Below are 22797 nucleotides of genomic sequence, written 5' to 3'. Positions count from 1 at the left end.
AATAGCTTATTTTTGCTTTACCCTCTTTGTGGGTTCCCAGAGGGTGGGAGGGTACTCTACAGCTGGCTCTGCAATAAGAAAGGTTTGTCATCAGCAAAAGAATCTGCACAGCTCAGATTTTTGCTCAGATATCTGCATTGTTGAGCCCTAGTAGGCACTGTCTCTCAACCCTAACTGCAAGCCTAAAAAAGGCAAGCATTCTTTAAGTCCCTTAAGACGAAGGGACCTCTCTAGGTTCTTGATTGAATCAGAGAACAATTTAGGTCAGAAGGGGACTGCGGGCAGTCATCTATCCCCAAAGCAGGGCCACCTTAGACATTGGATCAGGCTGCTCATGTCCAGCTGAATCTGAAACTTAATGGATTGTCCCTGTTAATCAGGCTCTCCAGCTCATTAAGATATACATTTAGTTATGAAATACATGAAGTCTTGTGTTGCTCAGTGCTTCAAACTGTTCTGTGCTGCTCTGGGTACGCAGTACTAACTTTGCTGGAAAAGTCTGGGTTGTGGTCTTATGGATCCTTAGAAAGTCACAAAGTGGCTGGAGTTAAGTAATGAACTTTAACTATTTTCATTCTTGTTTTTAAATAGACTTTCAGCAATTCCTGCTACTTTGCGACTCTCCTTTTCACCTTAGCAAAAAGATGAGTAAAAACCAGTCCATCAAAGAAGAGTTTTGTTGTAAGCTACTTTTTAATCACAGCACTACTCGACATTCAGTCAGCATGACAATTACAATTTCAAAATGCCAATAGACAAAGTAAGCCTAGCAGGAGCCTTCAGAAGAAAATAAGGAAACATCTGAAGATGCTGAACTAGGAATGACAGAAGATAAGGATGAGGTAAGACTAATAAATTGATCTGAGCACTGACAGGCTTGGTAATACTAAGGAAAACTATCTCCTCAGGGCTACAAAGACAAAAGAACACTTAAAATTATAAACCAGTTCTCCTGTTTTACTGAGATAGAGTGGATATCTTGATGATGAAATGCTGAGACTGAAGCTCACTCTCTAAAAGTACAATTAACTTGCATAAGCTGCAGCCAAAATGCCGTTCTGTGCAAGTATGCACTCCAAGCCAAGCTTAAAGCTTGATTTCTCTGCCCCCAAATTTTGTCTTTGGCCTTTTTGTTCAGAAGGTGCCAATTACTGAGGAGTCTGGCAATGGTTTCTCTGAGGAGTGCATCTATGCACTGACAACTGAGCTTGGCTCTCCAAAGCGTATCTACGCAAGCTGTCCAAACTGAAGCAGGGAGCCAGGGCTCCCTGCGCCCCCCTGCTGCTCTGCACTGCTGCTACAGGCCAGGGCCATGCTTGGACCGAGTTTCCTGCTAAGCTGACAGTTCTGCCTCCTTTCAGGACACTGTCAGGCTGCAACTAAACACAGTGTGTTGCAGGGTGCAGAATAAATGTGGAGCTCCTCTTCCCACTGGGGCTCTCCCACAAGACACACACCCCCCCCCCAAGGCTGCTCTGCACTGCACCCCCTCTCCACAGGAGCTTACTCCCTTAAAAAAATACAGTATTCTGCACTTGAATTCTAGTAAAAAAAGCAAACATGAACAAGGGAAGGGAATCTTAACATTTTATGGTTAAGCTGGTATTAGGGAAATGACAGTTTGATACCAAAACTGAGATAATTTTGTCTTGTGTTTAAGTGATATTTATGTGACATCTATCGAATGCAACCCTGCCAGTTACTCAGAAACACAAGCTATGTAGTGCCTCTTTTCTGCATGTTATAAAACCTGCATGCCAATTTACTTCTGCTTGAATAATCTTCTAAGATGTTTCATACTCTTCTCTCTGATGGCTCCTCCACTCAGAAACCAAAATACTTAGAGGTGGTACCTCATAGATGCACTGCTCCTTGCCCTTCAATCCCCACCACAATCACAAAACCTCAGTGAGAGACGGAGCTGGTACTGCCACCTTGCCATCCCCTGCACTGTCTTGAATTTCACCAGCGATGCTGGCAGTGGGGCTGGGATGCTGGAGCCACAGGATGCCCTGTTCCTGTTGCCACGTTGCAGCCCAACACCAAACTATGCCCAGCAACTCTGGCGCCTGGACCCGAAAGCATTTTTTCTCCCTTCTGTTTAAGCACAAGGCACCATCCCACAAAGGAAGGCACTCTGGCCTTCAAAAGGTTTCTGTTCATGGCCTGCCCTGAATCAGCTGCATTCATCAGCTTGCCCTCTGTCTTGAGCTGCTCTCTCTCTGGCTGCAGATTCGGCAGTACACCGAGCAAGAGCCAGATATAAATCTCTCCTGCTCAAAGGAAATATTTAGTAGCAAAATGAGTAGAAGACAAAAGACATCTCTATTACTCACCCGATCCTCTCACTCAGGGTGGCTCTATCTAACAAGCGGGCAACTGAGTGCTCCTGCCTGGAATGGCTGTGCCAGGGGATGCCTGGGAACCTGCTGGTGTGCCCAAATGGCCTCAAACACTGGCTGGGAAATGCAGAGCTTTTTCCATCAAGTCCACTGCTTGGTAAGCATGAAAGGCCTGCTTAGGGAAGTGACGGGGGAATAAACCCCAGTGTTTCCTCTTAATTCTGCAAAAGGAAAACTCAAGACAAGTTAACACAATTTTATGTATATATTAAAAGCCAAGGAACATTAATCCACAGTTTATGAGTGTTCTTATGAGAGTTCTGCTCTTATTTACAGCTGTGTGAGCTGTTCTGAAATTTAACGTGTAGGATGCAGATCAGCTTTGTTCCTCTTTTTATTGTATGTTCAATTGTATAATTCCTTAATTCTCAAGAAAGTCTGGAAAGGCCAAGTCTTCATGTGAGTTCATTGAGATGACTGAGCTCTGACTCTTCAACACAGAAACTTAATAGGTTTCTATTGTAAAATATTTATCGTAGAGATAGATAGCCATTTCATAAGCAGTAACACAAGAGAGCCATTTTATTAGAACTCAGAAGAGTCCTTTTGGGAAGGAAGAGGCACAGGACAGGGCACACACCAGCAACTGCCTGACGGAGACCCTAGAACCAGTGACAGCCTGACTGGAGCTTCTAGCTGAGTTGATCCGCTGCCCTTTCCCAGCCAGTAACCCATCAGAGTAGCTGTTTAACTAGCCAAGCTGAATTTGCCACAGACTGAGAGCTGGAGCACTGAGGTTTCAGGTGGTCACTGCAGCTCCTGGCAACAGTACCCCAAAGCAGAGCCAGGGGCAGCAGGGGACACGTTGATCACCCTGCCTCCCCATGCAGTGAGCACCTAGCCCAGCCTAGCACAAGCGGCTGCTTTGGACTTGCTCATCATGGACATGTCAGCATGTTCTGTTAATCCAGCAGAGCAATGTAAAGAAATAAATGACCTGCAGGAAGCAGAAAGAGATGCATTGCATGCGTGCTTATGTCACTGCTGGAGTTATTGCCCAAATCCTACCACTCCTGTGCTCATTCAGTATCTTGCAAAGTAAATGACTATTAAGGGTTAACCACACAACTGAAAATGTATCTTTCACAATACCATTAGTTTAGCCCTGTATGACCAATACTTCAGTTTCTTGTATTTGTTCATCTTCTATCTAAAGCAAAAATTTCATGTAATTTGTTTTTTGAAGTTTTACTTTTTGGTGTAATTATTACCTTGAAACTACATAGGTAATGCTCAAAATTCTTCAAAAATACTGCCATTTGAATTTTAGTCAAGAAATATTACACAAAAATAGTTTCTTGCTTTATCTCTACAGCTCCTGAAAAAAACTGCATCTTGTGGACTTGAGTAGAAAACATACTGGAGAAATCAAAACCACTTGAATAGAGAAGACTCAAATGGCCACTGTGTCTGTAACAGTCTATATACACATTATATACACAGGACTGTTTGAGAGAGCCTGTGTTCATGAATGTGTACAGTATACATACTGCACAAAGTTAATTTGTCTGAGTCATTTTTTTAAATTTTTTTTTTCAATCATTGTCAGAAACAAGAACAAACTTGTGGTGGCACAGAAAACATGTGGCTACTGGATTTACTCTTGCCCTCCTAGTGTCACTGCTCATTAACTGTGAACTGATTTTGCAAATCTATCATTCAACACACTAATTTTTACTTTTTTTCCTTATTGCATTTGTACATGTAACAAATTGGTACAAATGTTTACAATAAAATGTAAAGTTCATTGATACAATGCCTTTCATGATGGCTGTAACTGGATGGCCGCAACTAGCCAACTCTGTAGCTTTTTTGGAGATGTTTTTAGCTGAACTTCAAAAAATAGGAAATGTAACTTAAAATAAATGTACATAATATACAATATATATATTTATACACATGTGTATGTCCACATACACATATATTGATATAACATTTAAAGTAATGTTTAGTTTTAATCAGTTCTCTGAGTTCTGGGACTACCTGGCAAATAAATCTAGAAATGGAATTTGTCCACAATTAAATAAAAATTTTCACAACTTAGAAAAATATACTTTGACTAAATAAGGTTTATGGATGTAGCCTGGAGGATAACAATTTCCAGACTGTGGCATGATTAAATCTGACAGAACGCGAGCTACTACAAGCCAGAAACGAGTGCTGCCCCGCAGCCAAACGCAGAAGTACACAGAAATATGAGCTGCTGCCAGCCATTATCAGTGGCACCCAAACCCTCTCTGGTCTGGTCACATTTTATATACGTTTCACTTCCACCTGATACAAGTCACCCACCCAACTTCATGCTCTGTGATTTAAGGCCCACTTCAATCACAACCACACAGCGCCTGTCGTCTTCCCCAAGTACAGCACTTGCTGACTGATGTGAGCAGCTTCCCACTTCCACAACTCTTGCCTTGAGAACTAACATATGATCACAGTCCCTAATTAATGACCTGGAGGACCATCAGTACTTGAGCTTCACCATACAGATTTTGATCTACTGCATAGTTAAATACATAATAGCAAAGCATACATAGAAGTGTGTGTGTAAAGTAGATGTACATAAACACAGTGGGAGTGCGTATGTGTACATCTCTATATAAAAACTTTCATGGAGCTATGTGTAGTAACGTGATATACCATGGTATCCTGCAAACGCTATCTGATCCTTCTTTTTAAATATATAGGCACCAGAAATAAGTAGAGCAAATCAACCTTTCAACATTAAAGTTAAATCAGTGGACAAGAACTTTGGTAAAGCTTGTCAACATTTATTTCTTTTAAATTCAAATACAGTCAAAGTCTATCAGTTGCCATCACCCTCTTCACAAGAGGAAAGTGCAGTCTTTTTTCCTAAAGAAAATTATAGGTAAAGTGGGGCTTAACGATTCAAGAAAATTCTGAATTAAATGTCTACCTTTGTCAAAAGACTACTATCTTTCTGATGGAATGAAAGCTAAATAGAGTTCTTGTCCTGTGTGCATTTATTGTATGCATATACATATATAAATATATAAATAATATATATTATTTATATATTTATATATATTATTTATATATATTTATATATATAAATATATATGTATGTCTCTGTTTATGTACCTGTGTGTGTATATACACATCCACACTTTTAACACAAGAAAAGAACCTGTTTTTCTCCACTTTGTATGTGGAGGCTTACATGTTCCTCCCTGTCTTGTACCCTGTGCAGTATAAGCTCTAGTGATGAAGCCAAACAAAAAGATACAGTTTACCATAGTATATTAGTTTATGTAGCAAAGTCATTTTCAAGCAAGTAAAATAAAGCTCTGTATTCCAAACTTCTTTTCCTTTGCATTTCTCATAAAGAAAAGGAAGGAAAAGCAAAGAGGGGAGGGAGCAGGATCCTGGCAGTAGCACTAAGCCAGTGGCATGTGTGTGTGTGCAAGCGTGCAAGTGCATGCACGCACACACACACACACATGCACAGAAAACAGGGCTTTGGTTGACAAATGCAGATTGTCCAGAGAAGGTGGATGCATAAGGAAGACTCTACAGTGATGCAATTGTATCTTTTATGGTTGCATGGATTGAGAAAACAGATTCAATTGGAAAAAAAGAGAAAAAGCAAAGACCTCTTTTTAGGTCCCACATCAGTGAGGGCATACTCAGTATGCTAGAGAATTTATCTGAAACCTTTTAAATCAAGGCCTCTTTATTACAAAAATAAAAACAAACAAACAAAAAGTATGAGAGACGACAAGATGCTGAAGTGTCACTCCAATCGTCCCTGCAGAGAACAATTGCATCCCATTTATTATTCATTCTCTTCTCTCATTTCTACGATGTCTGTCATTTCCTCTGTGTGAGGCATGTCGGTCATTGCAGAGTCTTCACCTTCTGTAGCTGTTTCATTCTCATTCCGCTTCTTTTTCTAGATTGAAACAAGCATTCAGAAACCTATCAGTAAGTTGTGCATGAACACAGTCCTATGGACTTTAGGCACTGGGAGAAGTGAGGTGGTAATAATGATTTTTTTTTCTTTTATAGTATGTTATTAAAAGCTAGAATATTTGTGTCATAGTTGTGGCTTGTCACTAATAACTTGACTAACTTAGAAGGTTTCCATAACCTTCTGGGGCTCAGCTTTCTCCTTTCTAACATAAATTCAATAACAGAGGCATTTCTTATGCTAAATGACAGCCAAAACAGGCTTCAGCATGACTAGAGGGAAGAGAGCATCTGGAATCTTTTACATCACAGACTTTTTATTAAAATAAAAATAAAACAAAACAAAATAAAAACATGAGAGAAGATAAGCTGCGCTAGGGGGGAGACAGAGGTGCCAACCTAGTTTCTCAAATGTCAAAACTTCAGGAATTTTACAAGATGTGAGCACTCTGGCTTTTCTTGGTATTGCTGATCCACTGTGCTCCTCACCCTACCAAGGCCAAGGAATATTAGAGTATTTTTGGCTAGCAGGAGCAGGAGGGCATTCAAAAGTCCTATGATTCATCCAGGATGTCCTGGATTAGTAAAGCTAAGAAGCATTCAGCTCCACTACAAAACAAGTTGAAGCATCTGTTCCTTATTACCCGTTTCTCAGCAGGCTGACTGGTTTTACAGAAAACACTTGTATAGCTGACAAAAATTCCCCTCCAGGTATAATTGATTCAGCTGAGTTGGGCATATCAGAGATTCAAAATTTCAGAGGTGTCTACACAGCACTTGATTTGCAGCTCTGAAACACTGCCCACTTATTACCACTGTAGGTGAAAACAAGTTGTATACAGATACCAGTTTGCTCTGCCACTGTCATGCTGGCTGTTGAGACAATGCTGTCAGCTACATACTAATTCTGCTAAGGGAATAAATTAGGTTGGTACAGTTATTATTACTACTACCTGCACTCACCACTGCAAAAAATTAAGCATCATGTCCCTGGCCAGAAATACTCTACGAGCTACTACTGAAACAAGAGACGAGGAGGTTGTTGTGCAACCATAGGCCAAGAACAGCCATTTCAGTGTCTACAGGTTTTACTCTTTGGCTCCCAGGAAGAGCATGACAGACTAATCATGACAGAGATCAACTACTTCTATTTTCTTATGAACTTTGTACACTTTGTACACATTAACAGTGTGCAGGCCCACTGTTAATGGCCTGCACACTGTTAATGCATATCAAAACTGGGTTTAGTTTGTTCCAACACAAAGCTTTTAGATATTCCATCTTCTGCATATTTTTGCTAAGAACAGAACCAATGGGCCTTTAGTATGAAGTTTAATTAAAAAAGAAAAAAAGTAAATGCATAGGTTATATTTTCTGCTCCCATCCACAGGGTCCCTCTGCACTATGTAATGCTGTATACACCATGCCATTTCTGCTTGGAGCTGGACCTGGTACCCTACTGGGCTGAAACCACAACAGTTCTTTTTGGTGCCCAACGTGGGGCACGAAGGGTTGAGATAACGACAGATCTGACCAGAGTGTGTCTAACTGTATTTGTGATAAGCATTTATTGGTTTGGATTAATAGTCACTCATCACAATGCTGATTTATTGGCTCTCAAAGTTGTTGCTCTTGATCTTGGAATTTCAGCATGTCGTACCTTACTTACAGCTGGTATTTGCTGTTTTAGTGTTTATCAACCCCCCCTCAAAGCTGGGGGGCTTGGGCTAAGGTTGTTGTTTCACTGTACTTTATGGTAATGACTTGTGATACAGTAGAATCATTGATCATGAAACTGATCTGGCTTGTGTTCCCAGTGTGGTCGCCACCTCTATACTTTGGGAGGTATATAATAGAAGTGTTTAGCAATTACACATCTTTTTTCCCCTCCTCGGGTGGTCAGCCTATGAGGGAGACATTCCCACACACCCTAGTGACAAGTACAGCAGCTACTCAAACTCTGACTACAACAGATAACACAGCTACTCCAACTCCAAGCACAGCAGCTACAATAACCCCAGCGACAAGTACAGCAGCTACCCAAACTCTGACCGCAGCAGACAGTGCAGCTACTCCAGCTCCAAGCACAGCAGCTACACCAGCCCCAGTGACAGGTACAGCAGCATCGTTTGAGAGTTCTGAAGGTTTTGAATGGCCTTTGAGTACCTTTGAGACCTGCCTGCTGATTGTGATGGGGATCACCATGTTGGCACACATACAGAGTGTGTTTTATGCACAACTGTTTTGTCTGATGTCAAAAGTTAAGCAGAGTCATGTTTCGGTCTCGTCTAGGGTTAGATGACGACATAGGAGGACCAAGAGATTTTCCCCAAGGCTGGACAGTCATGAGTGACAGGGTGTGTGGGACAGTATGGGCAAGTATCTAGTCCACTGGGCCCCACCAGTGCTTTGGAAGTGTCGGAGATGGAAGGCAGCTGTATGGAGTCCCCAGCAACAAGCTGCAGAAACTGCTGAAGGGAAGGGTGAATTTTTTTGAGCCTGGTGGGCCCATGACTCTTCAGGCCATCAGGGCAGAGATGCAACACAGAGATGGACTCATGACTGAGGGGTGGACTTAGCAATGGACTCTATTGCCCAGGTTATTCACGAGTGTGAAACATGTGCTGCAATTAAGCAAGGCAAGCAGTTAAAGCCTCTTTAGTATGGAGGACGATGGCTGAAGTACAAATATGGGGAGGCTTGGCAGACTGACTACATCACACTCTCTCTTCTGCTCTGAAAGACTCTTACAAGAGATGGAGCCCAACATCATGGATGGGATGGACTCAGCAGCTTTATAGGGATTGGTCCATGCACTACGGAATGATCTCTCTCTCTCTCTCTGTGGATGTATATATATGTATATGTATGAGATAAGATTGATGGTATATTGAAAATGTGGGATCTGAGCATGACATGAATGGCATGGAATAAGGGGTGGATACTGTCCTGGGTTCATCAGTAGCAGTTATTTTTCTCCTTCTTAGTAGCTGGTGCAGTGCTGTGTTTTTGACTTTCAGCCTGGGAACAGCACTGATAACACCGATGTTTTAGTTGCTTCTCAGTAATGTTTACTCTGATCAAGGACTTTGTGAGTCTCATGCTCTGCCAGGGAGGAGGGGAAGCCAGGAGGAAGCAGAGACAGGACACCTGACCCAAACTAACCAAAGAGGTATTCCATACCACAGCATGTCATGCTCACTATATAAACTGGGGGCAGTTACCTGGAAGGGTTAGATCACTGCTCGGTTGGGCTGGGTATTGGTCGGCAGGTGGTGAGTGGTTGTATTCTCTTTCCTCGTTACTTCCCTTATCATCATTATTATTGGTGGTAGCAGTAGTGGTTTGTGTTATACCTTAATTACTGGACTGCTCTTATTTCAACCTGTGGGAGTTACATTCTTTCGATTCTTCTCCCCATCCCTCTGGGAGTGGGGGGGGAAGAAGGGGAGGAGAGTAAGAGAGTGACTGCGTGGTTCTGAGTTATGGCTGGGCTTAAACCACGACACCTACACAGTGCCTCGAACACATAACTGGAAAGACACAACATGCAGGTAGTGTGTTATCCCCAGTCACCCAGCTGACATTTATCCAGTGTTTGCCTTCATTTAATGAAATATTCCTTGAAACCCATGTATCACTACTGCTTTGTACATATAGAATCATAGTGTGTGAAATAAGTATGCCTATGAGAAAATCTCACTTATTTCAGTGTTTGTAAGATCCTATCCTCTACTGCAGCAGGTTTTAAGTCATTTGTTTAGATGGCAAAAAAACCCTAACTACTTTTTGTCCATTTCCAGCAGTGCTGGTTTTATGAGGAAATAGAAGTATACATATAGATACATATACACACACACATAGAATCATGGAATCAACTAGGTTGAAGAAGACCTTTAAGATCATTAAGCCCAACCCTTACCCCAGGACTGCCAAGTCCACCACTAAACCATATATACATATACAGATAGGTATGATAAGCTTGGATGAGTAGTTCCTACGTCTACATAAAAAAGCTGTATTGTATTGCAGTAGCTGATCTACAGCACAAAATAAGTGGTGGTAAGGACATGTTATCCATGATATCCACGAGGAGCAGGAGGTTAACTTCAGGCCAGCATGTGTCATGGCCTCATCCCATGGCCTAAATGCCCACTAGCAGCTGGAGGAAACCTTTATTTCAACCCAAAGAGTTCCTAAGTTGCACATTCTTGAGAAAGCAAACCAAATTCAGTAAGCAGGGATGGTGGGGAGCTACATTTCAAAAGTGAACTCTTAATCTGAACTAAAATCCACTATATTCATCAACTGCTTTCACTGTATCCTGCAGAGTCTTATTCTTACCTGTTTCCGATAGACATAACAGGCTGCTATTGCAACCATGGTCGATTCTCCTACAAAACCAGCTAGAAGGGATCCTACTCCAAGAGTGGCTCCATGAACTCTGTGGGTGCCATAAAAAGAAAGTAGTCATGGTTATGTGAGAATGCATGATTTGTCATTATATTTTCCCATATAGAACCAATTTGTTGTTAGAAATATTTCTTTCATAGACATAATAAACAGGCAAAGAGAATAAATGGTATTTTAAAGTTCTTTTTTGTTTCTTAATGGCTTCACTGTTTAGTAAAAGAGCCACACTCTGAATCAAATTATGGACTAAGAATTTGACGTCTTGTTCAGAGTGCTGTAGAACAGATTATTTAACTTATAAACAGGATATTCTTCCATTAGCTTTATTAACAGTGCACTTAATAGCAAGGAAATAAATTCCCCTTAGGACATGATTCTGCCTCTTTGACATCTGTGTATTTTTTCAAAAGGGACATCACTATTTTGCCTGCCTACAGCAGTCACACTTGTGAATTTGTAAATGTTTCTTTTCCAGATATTGACACTGTTTAGGATTTATATTATAGTTAGTATTGGGGGAAAATGTTCTGAGCTATGCAAATTCAGTTATCAAGTGACAGGGAACAGGAATGAAGAGGAAAGCAAACCTATCAGCTCTGTGCAAAATAATGATTTACCCCAAGTAAGGCAGCACAATGAGACTAGTGATGAGGACGATAATCCGCAGCACTGAGCTGGGTGCCAGCACAAATGTCTTCTTCAGAGTCATCAGCCAACCCGTCAAGTGTGCTCTGACAGTCACTGTAAACAGGGGAAGGAGAAGGAATGGGGATAAAGGAAGCAGGAGTAATAAAAAATCAGTCATCTCACATGAAGTTTTTTCATGCAAAGAGCACTGTTCAGAAATAACCACGTGTCCGGTAACTTTGCATGCTGGGAAACCCTACTAGAAATGAAGATCTTGTACCCAAATTGCTTCAGTATCTTGATTTTTGAAAAAAAAAAAAAGGGGGGGGAGTTACAGACAGCAATCCTTCCTAAGAGCTGCTCTCTTCAACCAACGTATTAGATGGTCTATTCTGTTTTCTTCACTAAAAAAACCTATCCCCTTTCCTAAAGAGGAATCATACCAAGGAAAATTTCCACCTAATTCCTATGTGGTATAGGGTATAACAGCTAGGCACAAAAAAAAAAGTATCTACATGTACTTGTTCTTATGTTTGTAGTTTACCTTATTACAAAAAACTGTCTTGTCATATAAGCAGAAAATACTACATGATGTAGCATTTAATTATGGAAGTTAGAATTTTTTTGAGGGGAAAAATTTTGATTACTGCTGTCAAGCTTGCCTCTCTCTTGACTTGGGGCATTAACTTTTATTCTATGTTGTTTATGCTCTGATGATATCTGAAAAAGTCACTGAGTCTGGCAGCTGACAGGAGACTAATGGAGGTGATGATACTGTGGAGGTGGCCCTAGATGCTATTCCAAATAGTTAATTTCAGTCTTGGCATAGTGTCGCTATTGCCATTCATGTGTGTGTTCTTGGTCAGCTACAATAGACAGAATTTAGGCTCCACTTTGACAGTCAGAAATCTGCCTAATGACAGACTGTTCTTACTGCAATATTTATCTGGACTATGAATGTAAATGGTCTTGGTCTCTTGGTTTCAATAAAAACGGTGTTACTTATACTAGGTATGCATTTAGCCACTCTTGTAAGCACAGCCATGCCAGAATCTATGACCATGCCTCACAGCTGGTTTGATTTTGAGGTTACAGAGTTCTTATTTTCTTGGTTTTTACCTGGAATTGGAAAGAAGGAGAAGATGCGCAAAGGAACAACACACAGCTCTGCAAAAGCGAAGTCGACTCCGATTATGTCAACTAAAATCTTCTCTGACACGTTTGGTGTCCAAAACATCACAAAACAGAGCTAGGAAGAACAAAATGAAGCAATGTTTATATTTCAGAAAGGAAGCACAAAAAAGGATAGGCCTTCCTGGTTTAAAACATTTGTTTACTAGTGGGTAGATAACTACTGATGCTAAATACACATATATTTATAATTAGCTTGCATTCAAATATACAGAGTATACAAGTGTACGTAAGATGGCATGTTATATTTCAGAAGCAATTCCTACTCTTCATGTTCTTACATACCAAGACTGATGCACATAGAAAGAATTTTTATGGTGCATGCAAACGGTTGTACTTGAATGGTCTAATTGTTACAAAAACAGTAAGAAACTTGATTTTTATAGTACTTGCCCTGGTTAAGACATCCATATTCCAAAACAGACTAGCAAATGTAACTAAAGATTTGAAGTACTCCAAGACTGAGAGATCCAACCTAAATCTAAGACTAGAGGTTTAAGTGCACTGCTGATACTAGTACTGTTGCTAGGTATGTAACATACCTGATTAGCAAGGCAAAGGTGTCCTGCAGACACAGAGCGCTCAGGCCACAAATCCACTAAATCTTGTTATTTTTATTAAAGAGTGTGCTGATTAGTCCATATATGAAAGGAAAACATCCATAACAACCCCACAGTAAGTGGTACCGCAGTAGAATACGTTAATATTTTGGTCAGTTCTGACACAGGGCTCCAGTCAGAGCTGAGGGGGCTCCTGGCAGCTGGCAGGTCCAGCTTCACTTCAAGGCGCTCACTGAAGAACAGGGCTGACAGCCCCTGCAAGGTTTTTCCTGTCAGAAGGGGTACCTGACATCCTTTCAAGTATAACTATTTTGCTATTTAACTTGGTTTTGAAGTTAAAAAAGGTATTTTTTCCCTGTTATTCTCCCAGTAGAGCAGATGTTAGGGAAGTGAGCTGATTGAATAGGGCAAAACTTGGAACCTTAAATGCTTTGGCACTCCTCTTGCCAGGTTACAAACTGATGTAATAGGTGAACTATGTGCAATGGCTGTAAAATATTAAGACTCTATAACCACTCTCTTACAATTTAGCTTACAAGCTAGTATTGTAGTATCTAGCTTTTTTCTTTTTATCCAGTTGTCACATCCCTGCATGTTCAGACAGCTTTCAAAGCTAGCCTTTGAAGTCCTACCACCTCCAAGACAGCTGGGATTGCACTCTCATTCTTTGCGTGCCACAGATAGTCCTTTCTGTTTAGCCTACAAGCACCCAGATGCACAAGTTTCCCAAGGCTTGTGACCGAGTGGCCCATGGAAGGTCTCATGTTCTGACCACCTGTGCAGTCAGAACAAGACATGTCACCTTCCCACAAAAAGGTTCATCTTCAGTTTTCTTCTCTGCTTCTTGCAGTAGAAGACACTATTTTTTTTTCACAACTGAATGTTTCACTTGACTAATTTGATGCTGTCTTGCAGTATATCTCCATCACATATACAGGGAATAGTAAGTGGAAGAAGGTAAGAGCAGAAGACAAATGAACTGTGCATGGATTCTTTTCTGCTTTAGCCAACACTTCTCTCTCCCTGCCAAATTACTTGTACAGGGTACAATGGAAGCAGAGGGGACAATCTAGAACAGGGGTTGTCCAGTTGAGAATCCGGTTACTAAAAAGTAACCGTACAGCAACAAAGCAGGGCATATTTTGTCAAATCTCTCTTTAAAGTCCAATAGAGAAGACACAAAGACGCCCACTCTTCAATTATAATTTGCTGCTTTCATAAAAGCAAAAACCTTTACGCTGCTTGTCCTGCACAGTGCCATTAGCATCCTACTGAGCAGTATAGTTAGGGCTGCTTTGAGAGTCCATGCATCTATGCCAACAGTGGAGTCTGCCCACTGCTAGCAAAGGCAAATAGAGCAGTCTTTTCCTTCTGGCAGAATATTCTAATATGGTTAGACAGACAAGCAAGCAAATAAATGACCAAAAGCATTGTTCTCAGCCTTGTTCTCTCTGAAGTTAGTTTGTGGCCTTAATAAGAACAGAGTCAACCTCCATCCAGCTGCTACGAGAGGAAGGTCTATTTGCAGATCGGGGTAATGACTTATACCCAGGTGGTATGCAGTCATTCCTCCTCAACTGCTGCAAATTGCAGTCTTCCCCACTTCCCACTCCCCTGATCAGTAGAGTCAGTGCTGATAAATGGCTTCAAGAAGCACTTCTTATACAGCAGCTGGTGGGGAAAGATAACAGTGACTCCTAAGCTGAAGAATCAGCAGTTTGAGGAGGTGAGGCATGGCAGCAGAAGGACCTTCTATTTCTGTCTCAGCATGTTTCCATCTTTTTTGGTTGCAATGTTGATAATTAGTTTCATTTTGCTAAGAGATTCCTCTCTGTCATCTTATGAGCAGATGATATTCTCATTGCCCACAGGGAGCAAAGTCTCCAGAAAAGAAATGAATGCTTTGCATCATGCAAGCCCTATTCAGTTTAACTTCTAGAGCACTTACAACTTGGGAAATTTCTCTATTATTTCAAAGACAAATTCAAAATGTAGTGTGTGTGTGAAAAATAAGTTCTCCTTCAGGAAAACAGTGCCACTAATGATGCAGAGGATGGAAAGATATTTTGGCTGCTGATTTTATTACAGATAAAGCCTACTGGAAATAGGATGAAGTCTTAGCTTTTTTTTTTTATGCTGACTGGTCTCTATAGTGTTTGTGAAGGTGGAAACTGGTAAAAAAGGAGACCAGAGCAGATGATAACAGATGAAATGATACAAGTAGTATGGTGAAACAGAGAGCGTGGCATGCAGAATTAGAGATGCAATCTACCGGATCTTACTTGGAGTAAGTGGTGCTAATTTCAAGATTTTTAGGAAATGTTTACCCACAGTATGTCTCCTCTCTCTAGTTAAATGCTGTTTCCCCCTCCCCCTTACATCTTTCTGCATGTCTGCACGGTTAAAAATAGAATAAATAGGCTTGGGTAAGGTTACAGTTCTACCCTCATTTAATCTAATCAAGAGGTGAAGATTAAACAGTAAAAGCTTCCATACAGGCTAGCAACACGCATGCATAATGGTACTGCAGCTTCAGGTTGCTATTGCAGATGGCTGCAATGGCTTTGCACAGTAATGAAGATTGTACTTGGCAGCTCTGCTGAGGCGTTTTAATGCTCTGGGGGTAAGCATCTTGCTTGTGAAACTGTAGCAAAAGTTGATTTGATTTTCTGCTGTCTTAGGGTAGAAGTGCAGCACGATATTGAAGGATAAATTTGCTAAAGCCTTTGATCATTTAACCGTAATTTTAAGTGAAAAATGTTGACTGCTTTAAAAATACAGGAAAAAGTTAAGATCTAAACATGACAGTGGAATGATACAGAGAATATGCAGGCCTGAGTAAAGACAGTAATATTATGGTGGTGTTGCCTCTGTGTAAACAACAGTACACTAAAGCATTTCTGGAAGTGTTTTAATTATTTGAACTGATCTGAAGGGCTGTGCTATTTGGTAGTATGTCTTTACCTGATCTACGTAGTACAATTTGAAAGACTTCAAAGAATCATGGAAAGATTTGGGTAAGAAAGGACCTTGAAGACCATCCAGTTCCAACCCGTCTGTCACAGGCAGGGATACCTTTGACAAGACCAGGCTGCTTCAACCTGGCCTTGAACACTGCCAGGGATGGGGCCGCCACAGCTTCTCTAGGTGACCTGTGCCAGCATCTCACCACCTTCACAGTGAAGAACCTCCTCCTAATGTCTAATATAAATGTCCCCTCTGTCAGCTTACAGCCATTCCCCCTTGTCCTGTCACTACTTGTCTAAGTATGTCAGTAATTTATGGCACCGTAAGATAATCAGCACAGCTGTGCCAGAGCAGATCAAAGCCCCCGTCTCTCTGCTAAAACTTGCTGTACGTTGCCTCAGGGGAAGGGTACAAGGAGCAGGGCAAGTGCAGAGTAAGAGATGCCCTTCCTGGGCTGTATGGTCTGAGCTGCTGGCAGTTACAACTTCAGGAGTTCAGTAACTGTGGTGCACCTTCATCCGATGCAGCATTACGCTGTGCACGCTACATGTATCATAGGACTTTTTTAATGCAGTTCTGCATTAAAAAGAAGTCAAAGAGCAAAAAAGAGCATAGATGCTCTCCATAAGTAGTTGTGCTTACTTTCATGTGGGACCTTGCTATTCTTAGCTAGCAAATCCAGTGTCTAGGCATATTAAAAGGTTACACATCAAGAACTACTATCGACAAGCCTGAGAGAATGCACAGATCTTTGTTTCAGTAGGGAAAGTACACTTCAGGCATTTGACTTTCACAAATGACTGCAATTAAAGACTGTTCATGAGATTTTGTTTCAGTTGCTGCATGTGTGAGTTTGAATGCTAGTAGTTCTTGAAAACTAACAGTCTTTTCATAGGCTCCTAGAAACTATTTCCATTTATTCTGGTTGCTGACAGGGATTACTAAGCCTCAGAGACCCACTACATAATGCGTTATAATACATTATGCTAACAAAGGCTATTGTCATGTGTATAGTAATCTGCAGGGTGCTAGACTGATTTTTCAGCATTTGTGGAAAGCTGCCTGTCTTTTGGGACATTCATTGATAAATATAAGGCACAAAAGAGTATTCCAGTGAGCTATGAATAGCAGTACAGTATTTCTAGACTTCAGTGCAGTCTTCGGTTAGAAGCAGCAATGCCTGATGACAAATGACAAAGATGTGATATGGCTCTATGCTCCTCAGGAAGAAGCTGCAGAATCCAAAATAGATTACACATACACCAGCCTGGAATGAGACTGAAATAACAATATTTTGCCATGGGGAAGCATAGCGTTAACCTGTTAAACCTGTTCCTGTGATGAAATGCAGTTTATATTTTTTTTCCTGCAAAACAACTCTCAGCAGATGTTTTCCACTATTTGTTGAGCATGCCATGTTTGCAGAAATATGGCTGTCCAAGAGAGATATTCTACTTGCAGAATATTCTTCTGTGTATCTATTGAGGATTTCATCTTTACTAATTTAACATATGCTGTATTCGTGATCTCTCTATTCCTACTTATGCTACATAATGCCCACTGAGGGCAGAGAAAATCTACACCTTCTTACCCATCTTAGCTTTGAACTACACCATAGATCTTTGTGGTAGCATCAGCTAAGCATATCACTTCTGTTAATACGGAAGAATACCAGTCATATGATTTTGCCCTTTGAAGTGTGCAATAAACAATTCCAGTTTTGAGGAGTTCTTGATATACAGCTTTTAAGACAAAAAAAACCACAAAACATCCGCCCAAATGGAGGCATTGAAGATTCCCACAGCCTGATGCTCTGTTGGGATATATCACAATGACTGTGCTCACATGTCCTGTAATTCTTAAGTGGGCAGAAGGTGGGCCCTTTTCTTGTATGGGAAATACAAGGTTTTCAAGAGTAGACTGGCCGAAGCCCCAGGGAACCTGCCCTGACCTCACAGCTGACTCTGCTCATAGTCAGAGGCTGGACCTCATGAACTCCCAAGGCCCTTCTAGCCTGACAATCCTGTGATTTTATGAAGCAGAACGCCCTGAATCTGTGTGCAGAAAAAATGTCAGATGGCAGTTGTATGTGAAAGTGGTTTATCATAATGCTGATGACTTGAATCACCAGGACGTTCTCTTATAGCAGTTATGCCTCAGGCACACAAAAGTCAGTATAGATTTCTGTGAACTTTGTGTACTGCAAAGGTGGTGTAAAGCTAGAAACAGCAGTCATAAAATCTGTCAAGCAGCAGGGGGAGCAAAAGAAACCAGAGCCTGCCTGTGGGGAAACCCCCAAACTTCACATCTCCCGAAATAACTGGTTTCTACAGACCCAAGTCCCCTACCACCTCCCACAGCTTTCCTTATAGTTCAGTGATGGAACTTAAGATTCTTCAGAAATAAAGCTAGGTCCAACACCTGCACAATAATATGCTCACTCTTTGCTAGCATTAACATGATGCCACATCTGCTTTCCTCTGAGCTGACAATACTTACGAGGTATTTTTCAGGCTGGGGTCACCAAATTAAGGTAGTCATTATATCTCCTCATTGAATTACGCTGCTTTATTTTTTACAGAAAGCAAGATATTTTACTAGGTGCAGCTTCACATTTAAAAAGCTCAAATAAACCAAAGCCGGCAGATTCCTAGGCTCTCTTTGAAAACTGTAGACTTCACAACTTTGTCATTTTCTTCTGTCCTGAGTTTTCTCCGTCTCTTGCTGCTTCCTACTGTGATTAGGGTTTAAGCAGAAACATGCTGCAGTGAGTTTTTGACCCTTCCTTTTCTGCTTCGTCCAGCCACTAAGGCAGAATAGACTCTTTGTGTAAAACCTGAACAATCACGAAGAGACATTAGTCTCCACCTCACTGGAGCAAACAGAAAAGCTTTGTTCTGGGACAAAGGCTCAGTGCAGTACCATGGATGGGACAAGGCCCTCGTGAGGATTTTATAAAGTTCTCAGGCCCAGAATCTTCCTGTGCAGGCAGCAATGCTTCCACTCGCATCTTAAGTAATTCTTACTGAAGCAAGAGCTAAACTTGATAGTGAAAAGGTAAAAAGCTTTCTGAGTGACTGTCTGCCACTATGTCATTTTCCAATTGTTATTTGTGTGCTGGCAGCTTGAAGATAAAAAAAAAACAATCTGGGAGTTCAGAGACGGGCAAAATCAAAGCAGTGAAAACCAATTCATTCACTGGATGAGTGGTATTACTCTAAAAGCATCTTGGCATCTATATAAGGTATGACAGTGAAGTCAAAAGAAAGTTTATGCTGTATTTAAAATGTGAATATCCTAGATAGGACTTATGCAATCTCCTAAATACAGTGACGCTGTAAAGAAGTAATTGATGAAATAAGAGTGGGGGGTATGGGGGAAGTCTGTTCCTCTTTATTTATTGCCCTTTTTTGTATGCTCATGAGAGATAATGACACTGAACTCAAGTCATCCAGGGAATTCTGGATACTGGCACTGCTGGCAGCTGGGGCTGTATCCTCTGAAAGGGATCAGCTTCTTGTGGCATTCCTCCTGTGGATTTTGCTGCCTCTCAGTCCTATTGTCCTATGAGTCTAATAAAGCCCAGCTGTAACCTTTGATAATAAAGCAATGCAGAAATGTAAAATAAAGACAGCCAACAGAAGACAAAAAAAAAAAAAAAGAATGAACCTTGAACACAGATCCAGTGGCCTTTGCAATGGTTTAAACTTTTGGTTGCTTTTTGATCTGTGACAGGTCACAGGTATATATAGTGGCAACAAAATATGGTTCCTTCACCCGTTTCCCTTCATTTACCTTTTAACTTGTGAGGAAAAACTACATGAAAGGCTAAATAATGTTATATAGTACTTCAGTTCTGAAGAAAATGCAGTTTGTATTGTTTCTTAAACCCAACTGCTAGCCATGCCTATGCTCTTTGTTATAAAAAGATATTCCTGAAAGCAAGCAACAAATACCCAGAATGGAGATACATGCTGCAGTAGCTACTCCAAGTCTGAGGCTCTTCAGCACTACACAGGGGCAATTTGTTATTCTCACAAGCAGAAAAGGAGATATTCAGGGAAAATCTCCTGTTGAGGAGAGCTGTAAACATGACCTTGGACAGGGAAGGATGAACTGTACAAGGTACTATAAAGTGCAACTGCTTTAAATTTGGTGGAAGTGGGACCAGGGTAGACAGTATTAATTTACAGTCTGATATGGTGTGATGCATTGAAAAATATCAGTTATTATTCAAAATCTAAAGTCACAGTCCATAGTCAGAGTTCCTACAAAAACCCAAACAAAACACAAAAATCATATAACCTTGGTCAGCTTTAGAAAATAACAGAGGCTTGCCCTGGTTAATGTAACACAAACCACTTTAAGAAAGTTGGCTCTTAAGTAATCTTCCATTTCTAAATTCTAGTGCAGTGGCTGGTTAATTGATGTGCTAGAACTGCAAAGCTGCAAAACTCTAGCTTATGTCCCTGGCCATGTTTGTTAAAACACAAGCATCTCAAAACCCAAAAAGCATTACTGCTATCAGAAGTCACGTTACCTTTCTGATCCAGAATTGAAATTCTTTATTTCTATAGAGTCACTTAGCCTGTGCAATGTTATACTGTGAGCACACAAATACTGATAGACTCACACATTTCATTGTTTACATGAAAGAAGTCATCATGATGAATCCTGTTTTCCTTGGTATGGCTAAGCTATTTCTTCTAGTAAGGTAGAAAAGTAGCCAAATCCTCCAGACAGAAGAGATTAATGAGGTTTATAATTGGGTGTCATACAGCATTCTCCTTTTGCAGGAAATATGTAGAGTATCTGAAAGGCCAAGGCAGTTGAAGTACGGCTCGTCCTTTTCAGACCCTGATGCTCTGCCCTTGACCATGAATCACAAATTCAAGGAAAAATTGAGGCTTTGTTAACTTCAGTCCATTTGGAGCTACTTGTTCAGCTGCTGGGCTCTCCTGCACCGTCACTGCACAAAGACTACATCTTTGGCTCTCTCTTCAGTATTAAATACTCTTATATTTCACCCCACCATCTCCAATACCTAACTTGAACTCGATGGACCATCTTCTGAATGTCTGCTGTCAGTCATCTATATAAAATTTGAGATGGGCAAGTGGGAAACTTTCAGTATTGCATACAGTTAGGTGTAAAGCAGAGCTATAAATGCCTAAATTAAGGACCTCAAAAATCACCACTTTGTTCTGAAAATGCTTTCTTTAGCTTGTGAACTAAGAATTAGCTCATAATTAGCATTAGCAGCCTGGAATGTATATAGCTATCAAAGATATATACCTGGTAATAACTGGGTAGCAACTGTCTCTCAATGCAGAATAAAACTGTGGCATCAGTCACAAGGAAATAGAAACAGTATTTTTTCTTGCTCCCCTTTCCAGCATCTGAATCACTTGAAATCATGGGGATGAGGTGACAGATACTTGGCTAAAGGCCTTTTAAGTGAGAGTGAAAGAGGAAGAGCAGATTAAAAGCCTTGATAGTCTCTTGCATCGGTCAGAACTTGCAAATCACTTTGCTGTACTCCAGGTTGATCTTTACCAAACTTATGTTTGGACACAGAAATATTCTCATTCTGTTTGCTCAAGCTGATGAAGGTGAGGGCATGAATACCTGTATTCCTGTGTTTTCTTGGTACCTGACATCCGATATTGATTCACAATTGTATGGTAACTGACCTTATTTTCTTTAGGAAAGGGTTAAAAAAAGAACGACAGTTTTTCTGAAAGTATGTTCATGTATACTGCTTGTGGCAAATTCTATTTTAAAACACTTCTTTGCACACCCTCTGGCTACAGTGAAGCTGCCTAAATTATCTGAAAATTAAAGCTCATGTCCTGTCAGGCCCTGAATGCAATTTACTGTCTCTCAGGCTTGAAATAAGACCCTTCAGGTGTTTTGTCTCCAAAGATGGAAACAAAAAGCGAAGCGCACGATGCTTCTGTAGGTATCACAACTCATTAAGTGCATTCACAGCAGCTGAATGTCAGCCTGCATGGGACTCCAGACACCAACCAAGCTGACACCACCCAGTGAGAGCTGCATACTGCAGGGAGCTTCTGTGCAGCTATTTTGTGGACACTAGTAGCTATGGGCACTACTCTTCTGCCTTCAAAAGGTTTCACCAGTGAAAACAGGAATATGTTCCATGGCATTTCTCAATAGGCAAGCCTAACTGATACTACCCTGATGCAAGTGCAGGATACTGAGAAGTCAGTCTTGCTGCAGAGGTGCAAAGAATCCTTTAACTTCTCTCCTTTAGCAGCGGTTAATGTCTTATTGTTTAGCAGGACAGCACAGCTGAAAATTCAAATACATCATTGGCTTATGTATGCAAGAGCTTTACTCAGGTTACTTTATCATCTGGAAAATGAACTTACTGGTAAATGCAGAAACTGATATGACATGTCATATTTATTAAACTAGAGATTGAAAATTTGAGAGCAAATGGTCTATTGAAAACTGGATAGTCTTTGGTGCCCCTCATGGGAAAAATCAGCTGCCAGCCTGATGGCTGGAAAATAAGATTTGCTGAGAGTTCAGCCGGAAATAAAACAACTATTGAGAATAAAATAGTTGCATAGCATCAGGGAATATGTCAATACAGCAATGTTACTGCAATAATACACTGAGCTGGTATGAATATTCTGTCTTCATTCATGCAGGCTTCAATTTTATCTGCCAATGCCTAT

At 40.8% G+C, this 22797-nt stretch overlaps 1 protein-coding gene across 3 annotated transcripts in view; it reads right to left on the bottom strand.

Moving 5' to 3' along the window:
• Nucleotides 1-6078: 6078 nt before the first annotated feature.
• Nucleotides 6079-22797, bottom strand: part of ANKH (ANKH inorganic pyrophosphate transport regulator) — a 97652-nt gene continuing 80933 nt past the window's right edge. For all 3 annotated transcript variants that reach the window (XM_062610794.1, XM_062610795.1, XM_062610796.1), the window contains 4 exons: nt 12492-12621; nt 11363-11486; nt 10677-10776; nt 6079-6315 (listed from right to left, as the gene is read on the bottom strand). In XM_062610794.1, the coding sequence (XP_062466778.1) occupies nt 6199-6315; nt 10677-10776; nt 11363-11486; nt 12492-12621 (471 nt within the window). In that variant the 3' untranslated portion in view covers nt 6079-6198. The remainder of the gene's footprint in view (nt 6316-10676; nt 10777-11362; nt 11487-12491; nt 12622-22797) is intronic.

Source organism: Pezoporus occidentalis, unplaced genomic scaffold, assembly GCF_034315485.1.
Source record: "Pezoporus occidentalis ecotype Australia unplaced genomic scaffold, CSIRO_AGI_Poc_V1 ctg15, whole genome shotgun sequence".
Classification (NCBI taxonomy): domain Eukaryota; kingdom Metazoa; phylum Chordata; class Aves; order Psittaciformes; family Psittacidae; genus Pezoporus; species Pezoporus occidentalis.
Note: the sequence above shows the minus strand (reverse complement) of the source record. Positions and strands in the feature narration are given on the sequence as shown.